This window comes from Lissotriton vulgaris, chromosome 3_1 (assembly GCF_964263255.1).
Source record: "Lissotriton vulgaris chromosome 3_1, aLisVul1.2, whole genome shotgun sequence".
NCBI classification, from domain to species: Eukaryota; Metazoa; Chordata; class Amphibia; order Caudata; family Salamandridae; genus Lissotriton; species Lissotriton vulgaris.
In genome coordinates, this window is record NC_141689.1 from 106,465,867 (window position 1) to 106,491,896 (window position 26,030).

At 41.0% G+C, this 26,030-nt stretch overlaps 1 protein-coding gene across 3 annotated transcripts in view; it reads left to right on the top strand.

Annotated features, from left to right (window-relative positions):
- Positions 1–22,894, top strand: part of LOC147726041 (CD209 antigen-like protein C) — a 686,697-nt gene extending 663,803 nt beyond the window's left edge. For 2 of the 3 annotated variants that reach the window (XM_086960158.1, XM_086960160.1), the window contains one exon: positions 9,616–12,803. In XM_086960158.1, the coding sequence (XP_086816284.1) occupies positions 9,616–9,751 (136 nt within the window). In that variant the 3' untranslated portion in view covers positions 9,752–12,803. Of the gene's footprint in view, positions 1–9,615; positions 12,804–19,656 lie in introns of those variants that run through there. The other variant, XM_086960159.1, reaches the window with a different exon arrangement.
- Positions 22,895–26,030: the final 3,136 nt, after the last annotated feature.

The window sequence follows — 26,030 nt, forward strand, 5'->3', positions numbered from 1 at the left end:
CATTTGTTTCCAAGGCCTGGATGTACCTATGTCGACCTCTGTTGTTTTTTTGGTTTGTGGGCACGCCTGACATGAACCACAAGGGTGGTGTCCGGTAATAGGAGGAAGGTCCCACAGGGAACCCAAGGCCCTGGGTTGTTCTTCTCGGTGTCTTGTGTGGACCATCCTTTCTCTCAAATTCGGACCTCTCTTGAAAGAGAACAGTGGAGTTTGGATAGTCATATGCCCAGAATTGAGAATTGGCCAATACCTTTTGACCAACATTTGGATTTTTATTAGAAAGAGTCCCAAAGGCATGTACAAATGTGAGTCTTTCAAGTGGTGGTTTAGGCGTGGATGGTTCCAATACGCCAATCGGTTGTTATTCCTAGCCCGTTTCATTGATCGTTGTACTAGTTTGGTGGGTATTTACGTGAAATCAACTAGTTGCACAAAGTAGTAGAAAGTTCCTTGAATGCTGAAGTAGTGGAACAGTTCCTTTGGACACGCAGAAATTGTCCGAAGGGGAGGTTCTCCCTTAGGGATCTAGGGTGGTGACTATCAAACAATAGGAGTGAATTCCTTGACATGGGTTTTCTGTAAAGTTCTGACTGTAGGCCATCGGGAGTGGCCACAATCATTAGGTCAAGGAAGGCAAGGCTATAGCCTCCTATTTCAATGGTGAACCTGAGAAAAGAATTCCTGCTGTTCAACCACTGGACGAACTCAAGACATTTCTCACTGGAGCCCCGCCATATGACCAGCACATCATCGATGTATCTCTTCCAGGTCTTAAGATTTTCGATGTATGGATTGCTGTCAGTGAGAATATGTTCCTGCTCAAACGAATGAACATATAGATTCGCTAGACTGGGGGCGTAAACGCTCCCCATGCTAGTGCCAGACACTTGTAAGTATATGTTCTCTTCGAATCTAAAGAAATTTCGCTTTATGGCCAGGGTGGCACAAGCCATGATAAAATGGACTGGTGTGATGCTGTCCAAATCCCTTGAGTCCAACAGAGAGTGGATGACTTCCAATGTCTCATCTTGAGGGATGGAGGTGTAAAGCGCCTCAACATCAAAGGAGACCAGGAGATCCGTGGTGGTATCAAAGTCGATGTTGGGTAACAGGTGTAAAACGCCCGTGGTATCCTTTAGGTAAGTGGGCATTTCTTGTACCATAGGTCGCAAGAAATGATCCACAAAGGTTGATAGTGGTTCTAAAACAGACCCTATACCTGAGATGATTGGACAGCCAGGGGGCGGCCTCTGTTTTTTATGGACCTTGGGCAAGGCATAAAAATAAGGCATCACCGGATGTTCGGTGTATAGGAAGGCGGCTTTAGCTTGAGTGATCCAGCCTTCTGATGAGGCTTCTTCAATCATCGTCTGGATCGTCCTTTTCAGGTCTTCTGTGGGGTCTTGTTCAAGGAGATGGTATGAATTCCTATCATTGAGTTGTCGTAGGCATTCAGATTGCAAAACACCCTATTGTTCTCTGAAAAAAGGCTCTCTATTTCTTTTTCAATCGCCTGTTCAAAAGCCAGGACCTGTGGTGGCATTAGATGAGTAAGCGGATTAAAAGTGGACTTACACTTTAAGCTAGTATTGGTGCCTCTCTCCTCCTGTGATGATGTTTCCTTATCAGCGAAAAAGAAATGCAGTCTGATTTACAAATTTAATAAAAAAAAACATGTTTGAGGAGACATTTGCTAAAAAGGGGTTTAACTTAATAAATTCTGATTTCAACACCAGTGGTTACAACAAAGATCCTCTTCCTTTAGTAGGAATAACTTCAATGAGAATACATTTTGAAGAATGTTCTACAGTAATAAAGGTTTATGTTACTACACAAAGATCCAATTTATTAGGTTGGAATCATCCAAGAGAATTAGGAATAATATGAGATACCAATACTCCAGAATTTATTGTGTGAAAGGTCAAACATAGACATATTTAATGTATTCCTGAAACTGTTCCAGGAGAATCTGGGAAGCATAAGGGGTTTTCAACACAAAATAAAAATAAAAAAACAAGGCCTGCCCAGTTGTACATAAGGTAAGACACATCCCTCATCTTATGGAAGACCCATTAAAGAAAGAACTTCAGAAGTTGGAGGGACAATGGTTAATTGAAAAAAATTAAAACTCAGATTGGCCTGCGCCTATTGTAGTTACTAATAAGTCATATACCAAGGGTGTCGTACTTTGTGTTGATCTCAATAATCTGAATTCAAGTATCTAAGTGGACCGGTTCCATCTACCGTGAATTAATGAAATATTGAGCATGATGGAGAAGGCTAGATTTTTTGTTTAATAGATCTTTCACAGCCATATTATCAACTGGAATTGCACACTGAGTCCAGATTTTACACTTCATTTATCACACCATTCAGGCCTATGTATGCTGCAGAATGCCTTTTGGCCTTGCTTCCATGGCAGCAGCTTTTCAATGCATTATGCAGCAGATTTTGAGTGGAATAAAGAATGTTCTTGTGTTCCAAGATGATGTACTAATTTATGGAGATACTGAAGAAGAACATGACAACATTTTAAGTTGGTCTTTGAAAAGATTAAAAAGCAGGACTTATTCCAAATGTAGACAGTGTCAAACAGGGGTGAGTTCTGTTGATTACCAGAGAGATACCATTTCTAAAAAGAGAATCAGTCCCAAGATTGATCTAGTAGAAGCTGTGAAGGAGGCACCTTCGCCCTGTAATAAGGATGACTAAGATGTTTCCTATTTCTAGTGGAATACAGAGTTTTTTTATATACAGAGTTTTTTTATATAGCACGAACTTGACCCAGAGGTATTGGGTATTTTTTTATATAGCACGAACTTGACCCAAAGGTATCGGGTATCAGAGCGCTTTACACAAGCACCAGTTTCTTTACATGAGAACACATTCATTTTTTGTTAGGCACGGGGAAATTAAGGGATTTGCCCAGAATCACAGGATGTTCAGCGTCATTGCCGAGACTCAAACCTGGTTCCCCAGATTCAAGGTCAACGGCCCTAGCTGCTAGGCCAACTCCTCTTCCCAATGCATGTCCAATACATAAAAAACTTTGCAAAGTAGCCCCAGTACATGAGTTAATGAAAAAGGAGCATATTATATCTGTAATAGTTAGTTACAAGACACTTTTGAGAATATAAAAGTAGCAATTGTTTCAGCACCTACTCTGGGTAATTTCATGAAGCACAATGGGGTTGGGAGCCATTTTGAAGCAAGTAGTAGACAAAAAGGAACAAATAATGGCTTTTGTGTCACAGGCTATCAGAGGAGTGCAATTGAATTATTCCACAATTGAGAGAGAGGCCCTTGCGTGCTTTTGGGCCATTCTGCACTTTAAATATTACTTGTGGGGCCTTCCTTTCACTTTGCATACTGACCACAAACCTTCAACACACATTTATACCACCAAAGGTATTGAAAACATGTGCATAGAATATCTAAGTGGATGTTGTATTTGGAGTGGTACAATTAACAGATGGAATATATCTCAGGAGGAAAAGATCTGGCAGCCGATTGTCTTTGGAAAATCACAATTAAAAAAACTCTACACAGGAAGTGCTGCTTTGGAAGCCTACTTAGCAGGCATAAATAGAGTTTAATGGGAAATGGGATCCCAGGAAAATGAGGTACTAAATAAGTAAAGGAATAAATAATTTATCAATGGCCCAATAAAAAAACATGGTTTACAAGAGGAGTTGCAAAACATTTGGGCAGTCAGAGAAGGACTGAACATTGAGGTAAATCTAATAAAAAGGGGTGATAAGCTTGTGCCACCTAGGACGATGTGGGACGGAATAGCAGACTTAGCACATGAGGAGCCTAACTAAGAGTAAGGCCAGGGCCCATTTTTTGTTCCCTGGGATAAATACTCTCTTAGTGAATGAGGCAAAGATTTGCGCTGTGTCTGCTCAAAGTAACAATTCTAAAATTACGAGAAATTCAACTTATGTTGAAATTACGAGTAAACCTTGGGATAAATTAGAATTAGAGGTAATATGACCACTAAAATACTCCACCTGGTATGGAAGGTGTATGATCTTTTTTGATAGACTATCATTCGCACTGGGCCATAACACGAGTGGTGCCAACCATTGTCATGTCCTTTAGGCTAGTCTTGTCATGTATACCCCTTTTTACGTACGTTGTCCCATCCACACTACAATAACGGATCTAAACAGTTGACCTTTCATCTAATAGCTTACTCCTGTCTCTTCGACACCAGGCTCTTAGTATTCTATCGTAATCCCTGTACCTGACGTACATAATCATGTGCTCAGGCAAGGCATAATTATTCTGTATAAGGGTCACCACTTTTTTCATCCTTGCCAACAGCATGCTGTGCATGACTGCAATTGTTTGGAAAAACACTTATGATTGTTTTCAAAACATTTATGATTTTTTTCAAAACATTTCAATTCTTGAAGAAATGCTGGAGTGACCACTCTAGTATATAAGACCCCTATTTCCCCCTGCAAATAAGAGGAACATTCCTTCCAAGCTGACACTGGGTCCTGCATGCTGAACCTTTTAAACACAGTGGTCTGACATCTCTTGTGGGGTGTCATCCTCGAAGCAGAGATGGGGTCCTTCATTCACTACCACCAGGTGAGGTGGATGGTTCTTCCCTAGGGGATTCTTGGCTATATACATATATATCTATACACATATACATGCTACACCTACATATGTAGGCTAGGTACAGTTAGGCAAATTATGTAGGGTGCACATTATAGGAGTATGCAAATGCTATTGTCCTACCTGAACTGTATATGTTCATCTTCTTAAAACTATGGTAGAAATGTACCCACTGTTTACCATGTTAGTACTTGCAATTTCATTTGTTTGCTTCTGTGTCCTGATTGTCACAGCAAATATGTTTTAAACAAGACTGCCTCTGAACTAATAAATACTTATTGAAACGTCCTAACCCCCATCCTGAGTATTTTCTGAGAATAAGCCGGCACAAGTGACTGAGCGAAAAGTACGGTACTGTTTTTCACGATCCCTGAGGAATCAGGGTTGTCATGTTCAGTGGTTGACTAAAACTAAGTACACCATTGTAAGATACAGGGGAATGATAGTGGCACTGTAGAGATAGCTTGTCTAACAGCTGACATATCCTGTGGGGGTGTCTGGATGCAGATTGGACATCAAGTCCTCAGTTTAGGTCTTCCAAAACACGCAGTTACTGGAGATTCCTAGGAACTACACTACACCATTACAACCAAAATCATGAAGGATTTTCCTACTGATATATTTTGTATCAAAGTGGTAACAAGTATCCTTATTTCTGACAATGGGGCTTAATTTACCTCACAAGAGATGGAGGATTACCTGCAGAGCCTATCTATAACCCACCTTACCACAGCTCTGTATTGCCCAAGAGTTAACGGCATGGTGGAAAGAGTTAACAGGATGATGAAAGAGAATTTACAACTGGCCAGCATAACAGGAGTACCACTAGAAAACTCCTCATGGGACATTCTATGGTCCTACCACACTACCCCTAATGTGATTACAAGGGTTTCTCCTTTTGTGTCACTTGAAGCAAGAGTACCAGGCACTAAACTCAAACCCAACTGGTTGGGAGGAGGACAACCTGTATGTGTACAGACAGAGAACATTGGTGCAAGGGCACGACAACCCTTGAAAAATTATACACAATGATACAATTCAAAACACAGACCTCTTAAGAGGACTTGGAATGTTAGAGATAAAGTTGTGGTACAACTTTCTGCATCACGTAGAAATGCACACAGTCTGTTTTCTATGCCTAGGTTTATACCGAAAGTTAAGTTATGTTATGTTATGTTATGTTATGTTATGTTATGTTATACCAGGTTGACCTAAACACTATGGGGCTCATTTATGAGTCCTTGCGTCACTTTTGCACCACTAATGCGTCACTTTTTGTGGCGCACCAGCAGTGTAAAAAATGCGTCTTGTTGCGCCATATTTACAAAGTGATGCATTTAGGTAGATGAGTCACTTTGTAAACCCCTGCGCTACATTATACCTGCGCCAGGTGTAATATATGCAGGTGGGGTGTTCCCACGCAAGAAAGGGTTGTAGAAGTGATGTAGTGAAATCTATCAGATTTCACTGCGCCACTTCTAGGACGCAAATACATAAAAATCTTATGCCTGCCTCACAGCAGGCGTAAGACTGACACCAGCCCTTTCACATGGGGCTTGTGAAGGAACGAGGCAGAAGCACGTCCATACCAAAATTCTGAACATATCCAGTTCTGGAATAGACCAGCGACATTGTATGCCCGTTCCAAGTACGTTTTAAAAATACATGAGATGTAAACCGAGAAAAACACCTGAAAGAAAGAAACCCCGAGATAAGGAGCTCCTAGGCCAGGAGACAGAAGGCCTCACGAACATAGTCTGCAGAAGCATAGTGTGACATCAAGCAGACCCCATTCTGGAATATCGCCCACACGACTCTAAGGATACGGTGTAACCATCCGTTCCCTGAAACCCCAGAAAAAGAGAAGTCCTGAGGAAGGTGCCACAAAATCAACTGTACAGCACCGAAACGCGTTGACGCACTGTTTTTTGTTTTAAAGAATCCAGTCAGGGCCGGGTAAAACCTTTAGATGGGTATTTCATCTCTCCACTAAAGTTTTATAGCAACAGAATTGGTTCAGGCCATTGGATCTGGTTAAATTAAGTGGCAAAGTTATCTGGTGAGCCACATATACACTAGGGGGTTTTTGTAACTGAATGTATTTCTGTCGTCCATTTAGTGTGAATATACTTTAAATGTGTCTCTTTTTAACGTGTATTGGAATAGCATGTTTGTGTTATTTGATTAACTTTTACCCCTCCAAGGTGTTTTTTCCTTGGATTTTAAAGTGTCTTGCAAAAATTGTATGATTTTGCCTTGTTTTTATTGCTTTATTGATTGTATTTTTAATAAATATAGACTGTTAACGATCCTATTTCTTTGTGGAAACCTACATTCTTTGCCGCACCCATTGCACTTTGTGACCTTTTTCTTCCCAAATAGGAAAGGCCAATAGCTATCGGTCAACTATCTGACCCCAGGGATTCCCCCTTTGACTAACTGCCCATGTGAAAGGACACATTGCTGGAGTTGCGTCACTTTTGTGACACACTCCAGCAATGCGTCACTTTTGCGCCATACAGATACGTCAGAAATACTGACGTATCTGTAACTCCTTGCGACATGAAGCGTCATACAGTAAATATGGCGCATCAATCATGTCGCAAGGAGGGCCCACTGAGAAGTGACGCATTGCTGCTTTCACGCAGTGATGCGTCACTTCTCATAAATGAGGCCCTATGTCACGACCTAAGCAGTACAGGTCCTTGTTTTCCCCACATAAACAGTATAGGCTATGTTCGCAATTCCGGGAAGTAAATTCCTAGGTTCCTATCGTCATCCTGTTATTCGTGTATGGATGTTACATTTCAGCAGTTAGTAATGCTTAACGTATAACGTTTGTTTTAAAAGACGGACAAGTGTTGTAATGTATGTTATTTCTTAAAATATTATGCAAATATAAAGGTCCAGTTACCCTCTTGATACTTTCCTCCTCCTTTCTCTTCCCTTTTCCACCCTGCATCCATGCCCATATTCCAACTGGAATGCCTTGCAGTGCACCTTAGAATGTTCAGGCTGCTCTCTGGCATTGTTGAGTAGTGGACTTGGAGGTATCAGATCAAATAAACACTACTATCCACAGTTGTTGTGTATTGATATTTCTTATACAGAATCTTTCCATGGACCCCATGCTACATTTATCTCTGTGCGTCGCTACGCTGCATCGATGTTTTACACTGTTTTCCATTTTCCCTAAATGTTTTCAAACATTTTGGGCCTCATTTATGAGAAATGATGCATCGCTGCGTGAAAGCAGCGATGTGTCACTTCTCAGTGCGCACTCCTTGTGACATACCTGATGCGTCATATTTAATGTATGACGCATCATGTCGCAAGGAGTTACAGATACGTCAGTATTTCTGACGTATCTATAAGCGCAAAAGTGACGCATTGCTGGAGTGTGTCACAAAAGTGACGCAACTCCAGCAATGCGTCTTATGCCTGCTGTGTGGCAGGTGCAATATTTTGACGCAACGGCATCCTAGAAGTGACGCAGTGAAATCTCATTGGGCCTCATTTATGAAAAGTGACGCATCGTTGCGTGAAAACAGAGATGCGTCACTTTTCATTGTGCCCTCCTTGCGACACCAATGATGTGTCATATTTACATTATGACGCATCATTGCGCAAGGAGATACATTTACGTCAGTATTTCTGACGTGTCTGTAAGTGCAAAAGTGACGCATTGCTGGAGTGTGTCACAAAAGTGACGCAACTCCAGCAATGCGTCCTTTCACATGGGGCAGGCCCCATGTGAGAGGGCCTGCGTCAGTCGTACGCCTGCTGTGAGGCAGGTGCAAGATTTTGACGCAACGGCGTCCTAGAAGTGACGCAGTGAAATCTCATAGATTTCGATGCGTCACTTCTACGACCCTTTCTTGCGTCAATACGCCCCCCTGGCATACATTATACCTGGCACAGGTATAATGTGGCGCAGGGGTTTACAAAGTGATGCATCTACCTAGATGCGTCACTTTGTAAATATGGAGCAACAAGGCACAATTTTTATGCCACTGGTGCGTCACAAAAAGTGACGAACCGGCAGCGTAAAAGTGACGCAAGGGCTCATAAATGAGGCCCATAGATTTCACTGCGTCACTTCTAAGAGGCTATTTGCGGGGGAACGCCCCCACTGCATACATTATACCTGATGCAGGTATAATGTAGCGCAGGGGTTTCCAAAGTAACGCATCTGCTTAGATGCGTCACTTTGTAAATAGTGCGCAACAGGAGGCATGTTTTACGCCACCGCTGCGCCACAAAAAGTGACGCTTCGGAAGAACAAAACTGTCGCAAGGCCTCATAAATGACGCATCGCTGCGTGAAAGCAGCGATGCGTCACTTCTCAGTGCACACTCCTTGCGTCATGATTGATGCATCATATTTATAATATGACGCATCATGTCGCAAGGAGTTACAGATACGTCAGTATTTCTGACGTATATGTAGGCGCAAAAGTGACGCATTGCTGGAGTGTGTCACAAAAGTGATGCAACTCCAGCAATGTGTACTTTCACATGGGGCAAGCCCCATGTGAAAAAGCCTGCGTCAGTCTTACGCCTGCTGTGAGGCAGGCATAAGATATTGACGCATTAGTGGCCAAGAAATGGCGCAGTGAAATCATAGATTTCACTGCATCACTTCCATGACCCTTTCTTTCGTCAAAACGCCCCCTAGCATACATTATACCTGGCGCAGGTATAATGTGGTGCAGGGGTTTACAAAGTGACGCATCTACGCATTTTTTACGACACCGGTGCATCACAAAAAGTTACGCACCAGTGGCGTAAAGTGACGCACAGCCTCATAAATGAGGCCCCTTGTTTTTAGAAATATTTTTAGCAATGAATTTATATGCAGCTGATTTTAGTGCAATTAACTTGTTATGAATATACAAAAGATCATTTGTAGGACTAATTTTGGTGACACTATAACTACAAGATTGTTCTGCTTTGACTGGTTTTATGGTTTTATTTTTTAAAGATTTTGGGAAAAAGACCAACCCGATAACTGGCAAGGAATTGAGGACTGTGGTCATTTAAGAGGAAATGGCGCCTGGAATGACGACGAATGCAAGCAGCAGTATAAATGGATTTGTAAAATGTCACTTACAGAATGACTTGTCAGAATATGTAATGCTTCTGCTTTGTTTTAGAGGTTTATTCGGAGCAGCCGCATTTCAGCAGCCACACAGATGTGCTGAGTTTACTACATCTGCAAAGATTTGTGTCAGTCTGAGAACATCTATTCTAAAGTCACTCACTCTTATCTTAACACCCAACTCTCCGATTTCAGGGGGCACTCATGATATACGGATTGCCCTCCTTTGTTTCTTAATGCATGCATGAACTCAGAGAGATTCCTAGTTATATGATTGAACTTTAGACAGCTCTCACGTAAAAAAGGTGCACAAACCATTATGATGTTAACGCCATGGGCAGTATCATGATGGACTTTGCAGCACCGAGTGCTTATTTCTATGTGTTAGCAGTGCGTAAAGTACATTTATTGTCTGATATTTCTCCACATTAAGGCATGATTTTCATACAGTACAGCTCAGAAACAGCAAGCAGAGTTGGCCTCTTTCTGTTTCTGAGCTGTGCTCTGTAAAGTGATGTGCTGACTTGGAGACATCGAGGGCTACATGCACTCCCTTTACATAATGCAGGCGCACAAAACAGGCGTTACATCAAACACACAAAAGATGATGAGATAATGGTTGTATGACGGAATCCCGCCTGCCTTTACAAAGCAGTCACTGCCCGACTGCGACATTACCCTGTGTTACTTTACCAGGCAAGTCATTACAATGATTTGCTTTAGGGGGTGCTGGATTTTGGAATAGTACAATTTAATAATCCAACTCTAGTCTACACTACAGTAAGGGAGGTGTTGGACTTAAAAATCTGACACCAGTCCAACTATGCGCCTCCTAAAGCAAGCCCTTGCTTGCTTGTTAAAGTAACGCGTGGTAACATCACACTCTGGGTAGTAACTGAGTTGTACAGGCAATCTGTTGTTGTGACTGCGGCTTAAAGGATGTTTCCTTGGGATAATGCTTGCATATAATGATTGCAATAAATCTAATCACTGGAATCATTTGGGGTAACTTTCCAACCCATAGTTCTTTTATCCACAATGCCACCTCCGATAAGACCCAGCCATATGCAAACCAGTCTCGACACTTCTCCAACAAGAACATTCCAGCCCAAACTGCCAAGCCAGGTTCTCTGTAAACCACAAAACAAGCAATCCAAGATCGGCTGTGCCCTGATTGGGGGGCATTTCTGCTTTTAAAGCCAGCTTTAAAGAGGCATTATTTTTTGCCACAAAGACCTGCCCACATAGGCGAGTAGATAGGGCTTTGCATTAAAACCATGGATGGTTTAATGGGAATGCATCCATCCCACTCATGGTACCTTGCCTTGATGAAAAACAATGCAAAGCAGCGCCAGCTCTACTTTGCATTATTTGAGGGCTACTGTCCAGCACTAATAAAGTTTTGCATTGGAAAGTAAATCCCAAATAAACATTTTGCGACAATTAACATCACTTTTTTACAAGCCAACTCAGCACAAAATCTTTGTAAATCTACTCCATAGACTTCTAAATTACCCTTTACACATGAAGCATTGATCACTATTGCTCGCCAGACACAAGAAAACCTTTGATCTAAATGGGTGGATGACCGGGGCCCAATCGCGGCCCATGAATAAACAAGGAACTATCTTACCCAAGAGAGATGGAAATTGAAGCTGGCATCACCTGGTGCAGTACAAAATACTGCACATAGTATATAGTACACACACTCTGTTGTTCAAAATCAGAACATAGACAACATCTGCCTTAGGAGGGGCAATCTGGTGGACACAGTACATAACATTTGATGGTCCTATCCCATTATTTAACAATCTATGGTTCTGTTTCATTAGGTAAGATTCTATACTCTTGTCCCAAGATTACCAACATTTTGTAAATCATTATCCTTTGATCTACAAGTTTTCACGGGGGTTCCTGTTCCATTGGTCAAAAATCATTAACTTTAGTATCGTCTGTCAAAAATATTGTGTCCTAAATACTATTTGCAGAAATAATGTCTCATTAGGTGTGAATGTCCTAATATTAAGTCTAATCGGGTGATATTTTTGTAGACAATATTTAGGACACAATATTTTTATCAGACAATATTCTGACAACAATATTCTAGTAGCAAACTAAGATTATGCTGCTTAAAATGTTGGCATTCTCAGCCAAAAATCATCTTGGAATTGTGCCTGGCAGGGGCATGGAGGGACGTGAACAGAACATGGGCTCATGAAGTGCCAAAGATGGCCTCATGTTTCACCATGGACAGAGGCTACTGAAAGAAATAGGCATACATGTGGTCAGGGGCTGCCCAGAAAAATTTGGCAGGATATGTGGACGAGGGATTCTTCATTAGGGATTAAACTAACTGGAAAGGAAAGAGTGTAGGGCTAATGCTTGATTTAAAAATTACTAATTGGCTTGAAAAACACTGCAGTATATGTAATATTACTAAATGTGGCAAAAAACATCCAAAAATCCTATTGCTGTAAGATCTGATCCTAGAGGGCTTTTTAAAAAAAAAATCTGGCTGTTTGTAAAGAATCCTAAAGCTAACAAAACTTCTTCAAAAACAATGATTCTTTTGTCAACATGAAAACGTTTTATTTATATGATATGGTAATTTGTGTTGTATCATAAGGACTGTTCTAAAACACCTCAAAGTTGGTGTTATATCAGATGTCAGTCACAGTTCAGAAGAGGATCTAACATGATGCAACTTTGTCATGTCTGATGGACAAGTGCCTCCTAGAGAGAGAAAGACACAATCAATATGAAATGTATAGAATATATAAAGGGGTTGTCTCTTATTTGGAAAGACGCTTGTGGGCCCTGGTAGGATAAACACCAAACTACAGGCAAGTTTAAAACGCAGATGAGATGAACAAGATAAAAGATGTAAACATGTTATTTTTCTTTTGCTGAGTGCAATCGTGCATTATTTAGACAGAACGCCATTTCCCATAAAGACAGAAAGGACGTGTTAATGTAATGGTTCCTGTATTTCCATGCAAGTCAAAATCATTGTTTTTATTAGAATGTTCTGCATGTGGATAATGTGTTCCCTAATAAACATCTCTACTCTCTACAGCACTGAATTTCTTTGTGTCAATGTGTGTTAATAAGTCATATTGTGAGAAGTATCACCAAACAAAAATTGCAGAATAATCTTCAAATGAGGCATACTGCATGTTACATAATTTAAACCCAGTAGCATAAAATCGCTCTCATTTAGCAGTTTTCATTCACTGAATAGTCTGCTGCAAATAAATTTCAAAAGGACTTCTGAACTGTGAGGACCTTAAAATATACATTTAAACAACAGTGGTCCCGTGCATGTTCGAATTTAGAACCAATAAATATAGACGGAATCAAATCTATATTTAGAATGACATGTCCAGCCAGACAGAGGTCTTTCAAGTTTTACTTAATAAACAATGTTTCTGAATAACATAAAGATACCTTCCACAAGAGCCCTGTGTGGTACACAAGCCTGTGCCCAACACTAGCGGGGTGTTTACAGTTGGTGGAAAGTTAGACAGGTTTTTAAGGCAAACAAGCGTTGTTCTGTTCAAATGTTAGTTACACAGAAAATGTCAAACAGCACAATTACATCAATTTAGCAATCAAAAATGTGTATAAGGTGCTTGAGCAAGTTGACGGCGTTTCGGTCCCCCTAAACAGTTATGGGGACCATCATCAGGACAAAACAATAAATTGCCTTTTATTGCTAAACCTCAAAAATGCCTAAAAGGAAAAGAAAGAATAACAATGCACTGGTAGATGTTTGGTCGGCATATAATCCTGTGGGGACAGGTAGCAATTTCTACTCTGCTCCCCACAAAAGTATAGCAAGACTGGATTATTTCTTAGTTTCTAGTCCCTTAGTACCAGAAGTGAAAATAGAAATGTTACCTCGGGTCTTCTCAGACCATAATCCATTGGTGTTGACTATCTCCCAGAATTGTAACGCGTGTCACAAAGAATATAACTGGACATTCGAAAGGAGGCTACTTAAGGAACCTGATTATGTCAGCAGAATGAAGGTATGGATTAGACAATTCTGGGAGGTAAATAGAGGTACGGCAGCTACAGGTATGGTGTGGGACGCATTTAAGGCAGGGGTAAGGGGGGAGACACTGGCTTATACTCTACATAGGAGTAAGAAAGAGAAACTGGATTTAACTAGTAGGCTACAAGACTTAATGAATTTAGAACAACAACTTATTCAGGCGGTCAGGAATCAAGAACCCCTTGAGCAGATCTTATTAGAAACAGAGTTGAAAAAGGCAGAGACTGGGGAAAGATTGGCTAACAAAGCAGCGAGCAATTATTTAGCAAAAAAGGAAAAATGCTACGAATTTAATGAGAGGGTTGGACATTTGCTAGCAGTTCGTACCAGACAAGACCTGGCAGCCGGGGAAATCAAAGAAATTAAGAATAAAGGGGGGAATGTTGTAACTAAGGTGGAAGATGTGAGGGAGGTGTTTAGGGAGTTCTACTCAGAACTTTATGATCAAGACCTGAGAATTGGGGACGAGGTGATAGAGGATTACTTGGCAGGAATCCCTCACAAAGAATTGATCTTGGAGGATAAAGAGGCTATGGAGCTACCATCAACACTGGGTGAAATACATAATGCGGTAATGAAACTCCCCTCAGGGAAGGCCGCAGGGCCCGACCAAATTCCGGCAGAATTTTATAGGATTTTCTGGGACACTTTGGGGATTGATATGTTAGAAATTTTAAGGCATGCACAGATGGGGGAAAATATACCACAATCATGGGCCGGAGCAAGTATTATAGTTATTCTGAAAAAGAATAAATCGCATCTGGATCCTGGCTCATATAGGCCAATTACGCTCATGAATGCGGATGCAAAAATATACTCTAAGGCCCTTTCACATAGGCTTAGCAGGGTAATTGAGGGGCTGGTATATACAACGCAGCACGGCTTCATTCCGGGTAAAGGGACTACGGAACACACAAGGAGGATGGTTACCATTTTGGACGCTGCGGGTGCTGCAGGAGATCCTGCCTCGGCTATCTTTTTGGATGCAAAGAAGGCCTTTGACAGGGTCTCCTGGAGCTATCTGTGGAAAGTTTTGGAATGGTTTGGGATAGGTACAGGCTATATAAAGGCCATAAAGGCGTTATATCTAGATCCAACAGCCAAGGTGAGGATAAACAGAGGGTATACCGAGGGCATACGCATAAAGCGCGGTACAAGACAGGGATGCCCGGCTTCACCACTGTTATTTGCTTTATACTTAGATCCCCTTTTCCGAAGATTGGAAGGGAATCCAAACATTCTCCCGATTGGATTGTATGCACATGAGTATAAGACACTTGCATACGCGGATGACGTGGCAGTGGTCACCCCAGAACCAGGGTCGGCTATTACAGAAATTGAACAAGAGGCTGCACTCTTTGGCACAATTGCAGGCTATTCACTGAATAAAGGAAAAACACAAATAATACAAAACAATTGGGTAAACTATCAGGATATAAGAGTAGCACCCGAAGTTACATATTTAGGTGTGAAGATTACAGCTGACTTAGATAGGTTGGTAGAAATCACCATGACTCCGCTACTGGCAAAAATTAAAACAAACACAGAAAGAATGAATAATCTACACCTGACCTTAAAGGGCCGAATTAACGTTATCAAAATGGTAACATTCCCCAAAGTTTTGTATTTATTTAGATCCATACCTTTATTTTTTGATACTATATGGTTTAACAAGTTGGAAGCGATTCTGAATAAATTTATCTGGGTTAAAGGGAAAACAAGGAGAGCCTATAGGCACTTAACTGTAGATAGGGAAAAAGGGGGTTGGGGAGCACCGGATTTCAGGCTTTATTATTGGGCAGCAGTATTACAGTATAGCAGGGTGTTAATAGGTGGGGGAGGTTCAGAACATTTAGCGGGAACTGACGTAGGATTAGCCAATGTTTATACGACACTTTTGGGTGAGGAGGCTGAGAATGGGTTCTTAAATACAACTGACTTCACGTATTTTAAACACACGAGATTTAAGACATTGGAAGCAGCATATAGGGTGTGGAAAGGAGTGGCCAAAAAAATTGGTTTAGGTAGATATAACAACTATACAAGATTATATACAAACTGTTCTTTGCCGAGGGAGATCTTTAAGGATGCCACTATGTATGATTGGTACAATAAAGCCATAGTGAAGATAGGGAACCTACTGGATAGTCAGGGTAATATGATACAGTTTGGGTTGCTCAAAACGAAATTTGGTTTAGAGCAAAATAGTTTTTTTAAATATCTTCAAACCAGGAGCTTTTTAACACAAAAGCAAGGTGGCACGGCAGGGATGGGACAATGCAAAATTATGGAATATATAGAAACAACTAACAAATGTACGATAAGACAATTATATGCTGATTTGAAAGAAAACAAATCAGATGAAAGGGCGAAATATTCGCAGAAATGGATGGAAAAACTGGGGTCAGGCTCAGAAACTTTTCAGGAGTCATTGGATTTGGGTAGAACAGTGTTATGCTCGGCAACCCTTCAATCACAGCATTTCAAAACAGTGTTCTCACTTTATCATACCCCGGCTAGGATCGCCCAGTGGGGTGGGACGACGGGAATAACATGCCCTCGATGTAATGCGAATGGGGCAGATATTGTACACATGTTTTCGCAATGTCCACAACTGTTTACTTTGAAAATGGCCATTGAAGAATTTTTTGATAAAACACTGAGGATTAAGATTAAACTCGGAGATAAACTAATTATTTTAGGGGTGGTCGACACGGCGGAAGCTATGCCAGTAGAGTTTATTTTTGTTTCAATTGCAGTTTTTCGCATCTGCATAGCAAGGAATTGGCTGAATAAGGCTCCCCCACTATTTTCAGATAGGATAGCCAGCCTTCTCACTATATACAATCTAGAAAAAGCAATATACGCCAGGAAAGGCAGAAGGGCTAAAGCATTAGGCGATACAATATGGCAACCTATCACGAGGTGGAAAAATAGCAGGATAAACCTTGTATAGCACAAGAAAGTGTGGTATATAATTAATCTTTGCAGCTGTCTGTTTCCCTTCCCTTTTTAGTTGTTCTGAATATGGTTTGGGGTTGGGTAGCATGTATTTTACATCTGAGTGTTGGATGAATATTTACTTTGTTTTTCTTTTATGTTTTAAAGTAATGGAATGTATATATAAATGTATATAGAACCACCAGAAGAAATGGAATGTGCTGTAAACATACGTTGAAATACTTGGAAAAATCTTTTTGAAAATTTAATAAATATTAAAAAAAAACAAAAAAAAACAATGTTTCTGAATAACATAAAGATACCTTCCACAAGAGCCCTGTGTGGTACACAAGCCTGTGCCCAACACTAGCGGGGTGTTTACAGTTGGTGGAAAGTTAGACAGGTTTGTAAGGCAAACAAGCGTTGTTCTGTTCAAATGTTAGTTACACAGAAAATGTCAAACAGCACAATTACATCAATTTAGCATTCAAAAATGTGTATAAGGTGCTTGAGCAAGTCGACGCGTTTCGGTCCCCCTAAACAGTTATGGGGACCATCATCAGGACAAAACAATAAATTGCCTTTTATTGCTAAACCTCAAAAATGCCTAAAAGGAAAAGAAAGGAAAATACATACTTTAAGAACAGAGCACTAATTATTTCTGAAAAAGTGACTCTCTGTGCAATGTGCATTCAACCGTTACCGTGGTGAAGGTGTTGCAGGGTTTCCACGAGAGGCCAGTGAAGAGGTGGTAATAACGCAGTGGAGTAAGGAATCAAGTGTTCGAAGTCGAAGTCAGACAGGCTAGTAGGCATTCTATATCAAGGCTAATTGTGCATATAGCGTATGTGCATACTGACTCTCGACAATGGGCATAGTTGGTTTCAAGTCCGCGAGCTATCACTCGAAGTGGGTTTTAGTGATTGCTAGTGCCTAATGTGATAGTGCGCACTCAAAAGGCGGCGGTAGGACGTGGAAATAGGTTGAATTACGTGCCTATATCGCGACTGGTCGTAGAATTAAGGAACTCAGTAAGCTTACCGAGGTGACATAAGAGTAGCATCTAGTCGTCTGGAAGAGCGATTTTGCCCGGACCAGCAAACCTAAATGGGGAAATCTATACTACTATTATAAAGAGAGAACTTGCACCTTTTGGCCTGGTAAACTCGGGAACCACAGCGCCAATCTGCACACCCGATACATCTATGAAAATGTCAGGGTGTGTAGATGAATATGAGGAAATGAAGAGGGTGTGTAGATGGACATAGGCTATATAAATAAATAAAAAAAAGTAAATTAAAAAAATTAAGTTTTAAAACAAAGTAGTCCCCTGAAAATAGCGCCGGCCGGGACCTAGCACTGGCCGCGACGCGACGTGTATGATGACCGAGACGCGACGTGCGTGATGACGACGAAGGAGGAGCGGCGGTGCAGTGACGAGCGGCTGTGCAGTGAGGAGCGGCGGCACAGGTAAGGAAAGTGAACGTTTTCGAGCTTTTCATAAACTCTCAGTGCGAGACTGTGTGATGCAGGGGGAGGCGTCCCGGGGGGGGTGAAGTGAGGCAGATAGACGACATGTCGATGGCCTTCCTAACGCGCCTGCACATGATCACACTTCAGAAAGACATCTTGAAAGAGCCGGGAGCACAGAGAGGAGGCCAGGTGACAGAAGCACGGAGCTTTAAATAGAAATCTTTTCTCAAAAGGAAGCCAGGCTGAAGCCTCAGACGGAAAGTATAGATTTGAGTTTCCTACTTCCAGGCAGAGCACGGCACCCGAAGTTTAGCCGGAGCCAGCTGCTTTTGTTTTTGGGGAGATAGAGGAAGGCAGAGTTACGTCAGCGAAATCTTCCTGGGGTGTCTTGGCAATGGTCTTCCTGTAGGGCAGGTGTTCAAAGAAGGACCTTCGCAGTGCTATCAGCTGGAAGAGGCAGCAGTCATCATCTTTTTCGAATATGAGGCAGCTAGGAGAGGAAAATGTCGGAGCGGGAGTGAGTCGGGGTGGGAGGGGGGCGGGAGGGAGTCGGGGCGGGAGGGGGGGCCTGATCCGTGTCCGTGCATGAGCATGCACGGACAATGTCGGGGAGGGCGAGGGCCTGGGCGGGCGGTTGGCCCTGAAGCTTCATTGCCCCCAGGCAACGCTGGGGCAGGCTGCTAGTAATCTGTAAATTACCAAGGGATTAACCAGTGAATGCTACCTGAGTTGCCGGACTCGAGGCATGCACTAAATCTTACCCAATTAGAATGTGGGTTGCCGCGTTACTCAATCGTAACCGGACGACGCCAGGGTAAGCCTGTGGAAACAAAGACATGTAAGAGATTCCACACAACTTTTTGCTTTGTACACATGGGCATTGAGGTTACTTAAGGTGACACCCTAACTATCCACATATTATTACCACGGCCCACCATGACGAGATCACCACACCCCCCCATTATTCATAGTTTATATAGGAGAATCACTGACAGTTTGTTTACTTATGTTTTACTTTCATAGTGTCTTTTCCCTGATGAAGGGCACAACTATTGGCCCGAAATGCATTGGATCTGATTGAAGGACTTTGTCACATGTTGAAAATGATGTAAAAAAGACTGAGTATCGAATGCCAAATGTGGAATATATTGTTTTGCAAAATACTTACTGAATAAAAACAACACATATTTGGACACATATAACAGACAACGAATCCTCTGTTTTGTGGGAGGAATGATAGTGTGCACGTAAGGATGGAACCAGTGTCCCACTGGTTTCACAGTTGAAGCCCTTTGTTTTTAGAAATATTTTTAGCAATGAATTTATATGCAGCTGATTTTAGTGCAATTAATTTGTTATGAATATACAAAAGATCATTTGTAGGTCTTATTGTGGTGACACTATAACTACAACATTGTTCTGCTTTGACTGGTTTCTGGTTTTATTTTTTAAAGATTTTGGGCAAAAGACCAACCCGATAACTGGAAAGGAATTGAGGACTGTGGTCAATTAACAGAAAATGGAGACTGGAATGACGACGAATGAAAGCAGCAGTATAAATGGATATGTAAAATGTCACTTACAGAATGACTTGTCAGAATATGTAATGCTTCTGCTTTGTTGTAGAGGTTTATTCGGAGCAGCCGCATTCCAGTAGCCACACAGATGTGCTGAGTTTACTACATCTGCAAAGATTTGTGTCAGTCTGAGAACATCTATTCTAAAGTCACTCAGTCTTATCCTAACACCCCACTGTCTGATTTCAGGGGGCACACTCATGATTTAAGGATTGCCCTCCTTTGTTTCTTAATGCATGCATGAACTCAGAGAGATTCCTAGTTATATGATTGAACTTTAGACAGCTCTCACGAAAAAAAGGTGCACAAACCATTATGATAATAACGCCATGGGCATTATCATGATGGACTTTGCAGCACCGAGTGCTTATTTCTATGTGTTAGCAGTGCGTAAAGTACATTTTTTGTCCGATATTTCTCCACATTAAGGCATGATTTTCAGACAGTACAACTCAGAAACAGCACGCAGAGTTGGCCTCTTTCTGTTTCTGAGCTGTGCTCTGTAAAGTGATGTGCTGACTTGGAGAAATCGTGGGCTACATGCACTCCCTTTACATAATGCAGGCGCATAAAACAGGCGTTACATCAAATACACAAAAGGTGATGAGTTAATGGTTGTATGACGGAATCCCGCCTGCCTTTACAAAGCAGTCACTGCCCAACTGCGACATTACAAACGTATTACCTTCCCACACAAGTCATTACAATGATTTGCTTTAGGGGGTGCTGGACTTTAGAATAGTACAATTTAGTAATCCAACTCTAGTCTACACAACAGTAAGGGAGGTGTTGGACTTAAAAATCTGACACCAGTCCAACTATGCGCCTCCTAAAGCAAGCCCTTGCAACAACTTGCTTGCTTGTCAAAGTAATGCGTGGTAACATCACACTCTGGGGAGTGGCTGAGTTGCAAAGGCAATTTGTTATTGTGACTGCGGCTTAAAGGTTGTTTCCTTGGGATAATGCTTGCATATAATGATTGCAATAAATCTAATCACTGGAATCACTTGGGGTAACTTTCCAACCCATAGTTCTTTTATCCACAATGCCACCTCTGATAAGACCCAGCCATATGCAAACCAGTCTCGACCCTTCTCCAACAAGAACATTCGCCAAACTGCCAAGACAGGTTCTCTCTAAACCACAAAACAAGCAATCCAAGATCGGCTGTGCCCTGATTGTGGGGCATTTCTGCTTTTTAAAGCCAGCCTCAAAGAGGCATTATTTTTGCCACAAAGACCTGCCCACATAGGTTAGTAGATAGGGCTTTGCATTAAAACCATGGATGGTTGCATGGGAATGATCCATCCCACTCATGGGACCCTGCCTTGATGAAAAACAATGCAAAGCAGCGCCAGCTCTACTTTGCGTTATTTGAGGGCTACTGCCCAGCACCAATAAAGTTTTGCACTGGAAAGTAAATCCCAAATAAACATTTTGCGACAATTAACATGACTTTTTTACAAGCCAACTCAGCACAAAATCTTTGTAAATCTACTCCATAGACTTCTAAATTACCTGTTACACATGAAGCATTGATCACTATTGCTCGCCAGACACAAGAAAACCTTTGATCTAAATGGGTGGATGACCGGGGCCCAATCGCGGCCCATGTATAAACAAGGCACTAACTTACCCAAGAGAGATGGAAATTCAAGCTGGAATCACCTGGTGCAGTACAAAATACCGCACATAGTATATACTACACACACTCTGCTGTTCAAAATAAGAACATAGACAACATCTGCCTTAGGAGGTGCAATCTGGTGGACACAGTACATACCACTTGATGGTCCTATCCCATTAATTAGGAATCTATGGTCCTGTCCCATTAGATAAGATTCAATGCTCTTGTCTCAAGATCACCAACTTTTTGTAAATCATTATGCTTTGATCTACAAGTCGTCACGGGGTCCCTGTTCCATTGGTCAAAAATCATTGACAGGAGTATCGCCTGTCATAAATACTGTGTCCTAAAGACTATTTTCAGAAATATTGTCTCATTAGGTGCAGATGTCGTATTATTAAGTCTAATAGGGTGATATATTTGTAGACAATATTTAGGACACAATATTTATATCAGACAATATTCTGACAACAATATTCTAGTACCATACTAAGATTATGCTGCTTAAAATGTTGCCATTCTCACCCAAAAATCAAGTTGGAATTGTGACTGACAGGGGCATGGAGGGATGTGAATAGGATTTGGGCTCATAAAGTGCCAAAGATTGCCTCATGTTTCACTATGGCCAGGGACTACTGGCAGAAATAGGCATACATTTGGTCAGAGGCAGCCCAGAAAAATTTGGCAGACTATGTGGGCGAGGGATTCTTAATTACAGATTAAACTAACTGGAGAGGAAATACAGAGTGTCGGGCTAATGCTTAATTTAAAAATTCCTATCTGGCTTGAAAAACCCTGCTGTTTATGTAATATTTCTAAATTGGTGGCACAAAACATACCAAAATCCTATTGCTGTAATATCTAAAACCTCAGGGCTTTGTTTGAATTAGGCTGATTGTAAAGAATCCTACAATTAATAAAACGTTTTTCAAAAAGAATGATTCTTTCTTCAACATGAAAACGTTTCATTTATATGATATGGTAATTTGGGTTGTATCGTAAGAACTGTTCTTAAAACACCTCAAAGTTGGTGTTATTTCAGATGTCTGTCACAGTTCAGAAGAGGATGTAACATGATGCAACTTTTTTTATGTCTGATGCCCTGCTCATAAAGTGCCCCAAACAGAGAGAAAGACACAATCAATATGAAATGTACAGTAATATATAAAGGGGCTGTCTTTTATTGGAAATAGGTTTTTGGAGGGACCCTAGTGTGCCCTTGTAGGACACACACCAAACTAAAGGCAAGTTTAAAACGCAGATGAAATGAACAGAATAAAAGATTCAAACATTTTATTGTAAGAGGTGTGAACACATAAACTTGTTTTGCTGAGTGCAATGGTGCATAATTTAGATGAAACGCTTTTGCCCATGAAGACAGAAAAGTCGTGTTAATGAATGTAATGTTTCATGCAAGTCAAAATCATAATTTTTAATAGAATGTACTGCTTGTCGATAATTTGTTTCTTATTAAACCTATCTACTTTCTACAGCACTGCATTTCTTTGTGTCAATGTGTCATATTGTGAGTAAAAACTGAAAAAGCAAAATTATTTTCATATGACTCATAGTTAGCTTTTTTTACTGAAGTTTAACTTTTCTTTGTTACGTAATTTAAACCCAGCAGCATAACATTGCTGTCATTTACCAGTTGTCTACATTTCTTTCATTTACTGAATAGTTTGCTGCAAATAAAATTCAAAAGGACTTCCGAACGGCGACGGCCCAAGAATACAAGCAAAATTGCTTTTTAATTATTTCTTACTGTGAGGAAGTGCCTCTTTTTACATGGTAGTTTCCATTTGTTTGTGGACTGATGTTACCGTTCTTTTTAAACTCTGCTGGCATGGCATGGCGCTGCTGTGCAGCCCACAGTGTATGTGCTCTGAACCCTAAAACATGGTTAAATTGGCTAACTCCTGATTGGAAATGTAACTTCCCAGTGAGACAGTACTAGATGGTGCAGGAAATACATCAAATTTTGAATTTGGCGCACACATCATATCATGCTTTTGTTAAACGAAAATAATCTCACATATAAATACTTTAACAGAACAAATGCACTCCAATGGTGTTCCAACACAGCCCTATTTTAGGAGAAAAAGTCAATTATTAGCAGGCAATTAGCCCATAGTCTGCATAGATGAAAAAACCTCACAGTGCTAAAAAACTGGCACCCTGCCTTTAAGAATTCCAAGAACCTGGACTCCGTGCCTTTAAGACCTCCAGGAGCCCCCTGCTCCCATCATGCACCACAAGTGACAGTTAGGTCAGTTCTTTTTTCTGGCTCCTTCTGTGATAATCCTGGAGCATTGAGCTCGTCAATTTTCGAATAATATAGTCAGAAATTGGTTTATTTAATCTCTACACAACATTTTTTGACTGCTGACAATTTTGAGAACTATTTTCTGTCAGAAATGCAAGCTCTATTTAACAAATGCCCTTCCTGTGGGAAGATAATGGCAAAAATCAGGCCCACAATCTTTCTGTATTGTGTGCTTACCATCTTCACAAAATCCAGAGAAATGTTACTGTTGAGGGCAATCCTCTAGAAGAGCTCTTCGTGACAGGGAGAAGATAAAGCTACATGCCTTGCTGGAGTAAGGAAAAGGACCTTTAAAAAGTGGCCTTGAGATCAATCCTGCTTTCAAAGAGCCCTCCTCTCAGGAAAGACACAGGAAAGGCGTTGATCTGCTTTTCCAGTATCAAAAAGGAACCAGGGGCCAGATGTTGGTAATCTTGATTTACCAATTCTAAAATACCAAATTTTACAGATTCGGTATTTTAAAATCAGTAAATGCTATGTAGGTAAATATTCGGTAAGTATTCGATATTTACCGAATCGGAATTTACCGATTCGGTAATTCCCATTCATTCCTATAGGCCTCCAGGCCCATAGGAATGAATTGGAATTACCGAATCAGTAAATATCGATTTGGTAAAATGGAGAACTCATTCAAGGGTGGCAGGGTGTCACATTGACACCCTGTTGCACCCCTGAATAGTGCATGGGTGCACATGTGGCAGAAATGCATGTATGTCTGCCACATCGCACTGTTGTAAAAGCAAAATAATTACTTTTGCAAAGGTTTTAGATATTTAACACCAACTTGTAGTTGGTGGTAAATATCGAATCCTTACCTATGGAATGCACTCATTTGAGTGCTCCCTACATTGCAAATTCGGTAATTTACCGATTCGGTATTTTAAGGAATCTGTAGTTTACCGATTCCTTAAAATACAGAATCGGTAAATTACTGAATTTGTAATTTAGGCCACCTACATCTCAGTAAAGAAACAAAACACTTGCCAGTGCTGAGGAACTTATTTTTCAAACCCAACTAAAGAACAACAGTATACATGAAAATAACATGGACACTTGCTTTATGAATTGCAATTTTTACTTTTAATTTTCTTCTGAAGACTATTTTAGTTTTTTAGTCAGTTTTTGTTTTGTGCATGGGAATACAAAAAAGTTTATGTACATTTATATACAAACATGAAGAAACATGAAAAACAAATGGGTATGTACAATCAATCAAACAAATTCACAAGCAACACATTCTTGGCCATCCATTCATACTACTCTACATCCATACTGGTCCCGGTGCCAAAAGAACCTATATATACAAAGCATGAAAAGTCTTTTTCTAGTCGTTTTTTACAATTGTTTGTAAAAATTCAAAAGGAAAGCGAACAGTCTTTATGTAGATTATCGGGTAAATTTCAATATAAATTCAAGGGCATGACCCGGGACCGGGTCGGTCGACGCTTTTCGAACCCAGTGAGTGCCAGGGTTCTCCTCAGGACCAAAAGTAACTACAAAGAAAAGGAAACAATCATAAATCTTATGTTCTAAAAGATAAACACCTTATTCGCTGTCTAGCTTCCCTCAGCCTACCTCTATTGCTGGGTCATCGCTCCAACCGTGAATGAAGACAATTGTATTCCAAATAAAGGGGAGAGGGAGGTGCTGTAACACAAGAGGAAAGTGCTAAGTTTTTGGGTAATACCAGTGCTGTTATCAGATATGTCCGTCCTCTCGTCACTCATTCGGTGTCAAGACTGTGGGCTTACATGGGCGGTTGTGCGTGATTGCTAACGATTGTGTCCCCAATGGATCGGGCTCTGTCGTGAAGTTTTCCGCGCAGAAACGCTGCAAAATCAAAAAGGGGAGACGCGTGTTACCGCTGGTTGTCTGGCGTTTCTATGGCGGTGAGTTGTAACATCCGCTGGCCCTCATGGAGCCATTCTTACCGTGGCTGTGCACCACGCCGGTTTTCGAAGTCAGCTTCAGTTCGTATTTTTCACTCCTACTCCTTCAGTCTCCTGGGAGTGAATGAACACATACAATGTTGTTGGCTGTGGGTGTGGCTGTGCTCTGAGGAATTCTGGGAGATGTAGTCACGTTGGCGGCGTTGAGAAAATGGTTTTTACGTATTTGATTTGTAGATTTCAGAAATCTCATTCAATCCATTGACTGCTGTGTCGAATTTCATTATTAGCAGAGCTTCTCTTTGGTTTAGTCGTGTCTCCAAATTGCCCCCTCTTGGCTCATTTTCAATTTTTGATAGGACCGTCCACTTTAGTTTGGTTTTATCGTGGTTCTTGGCCAGCCAATGGT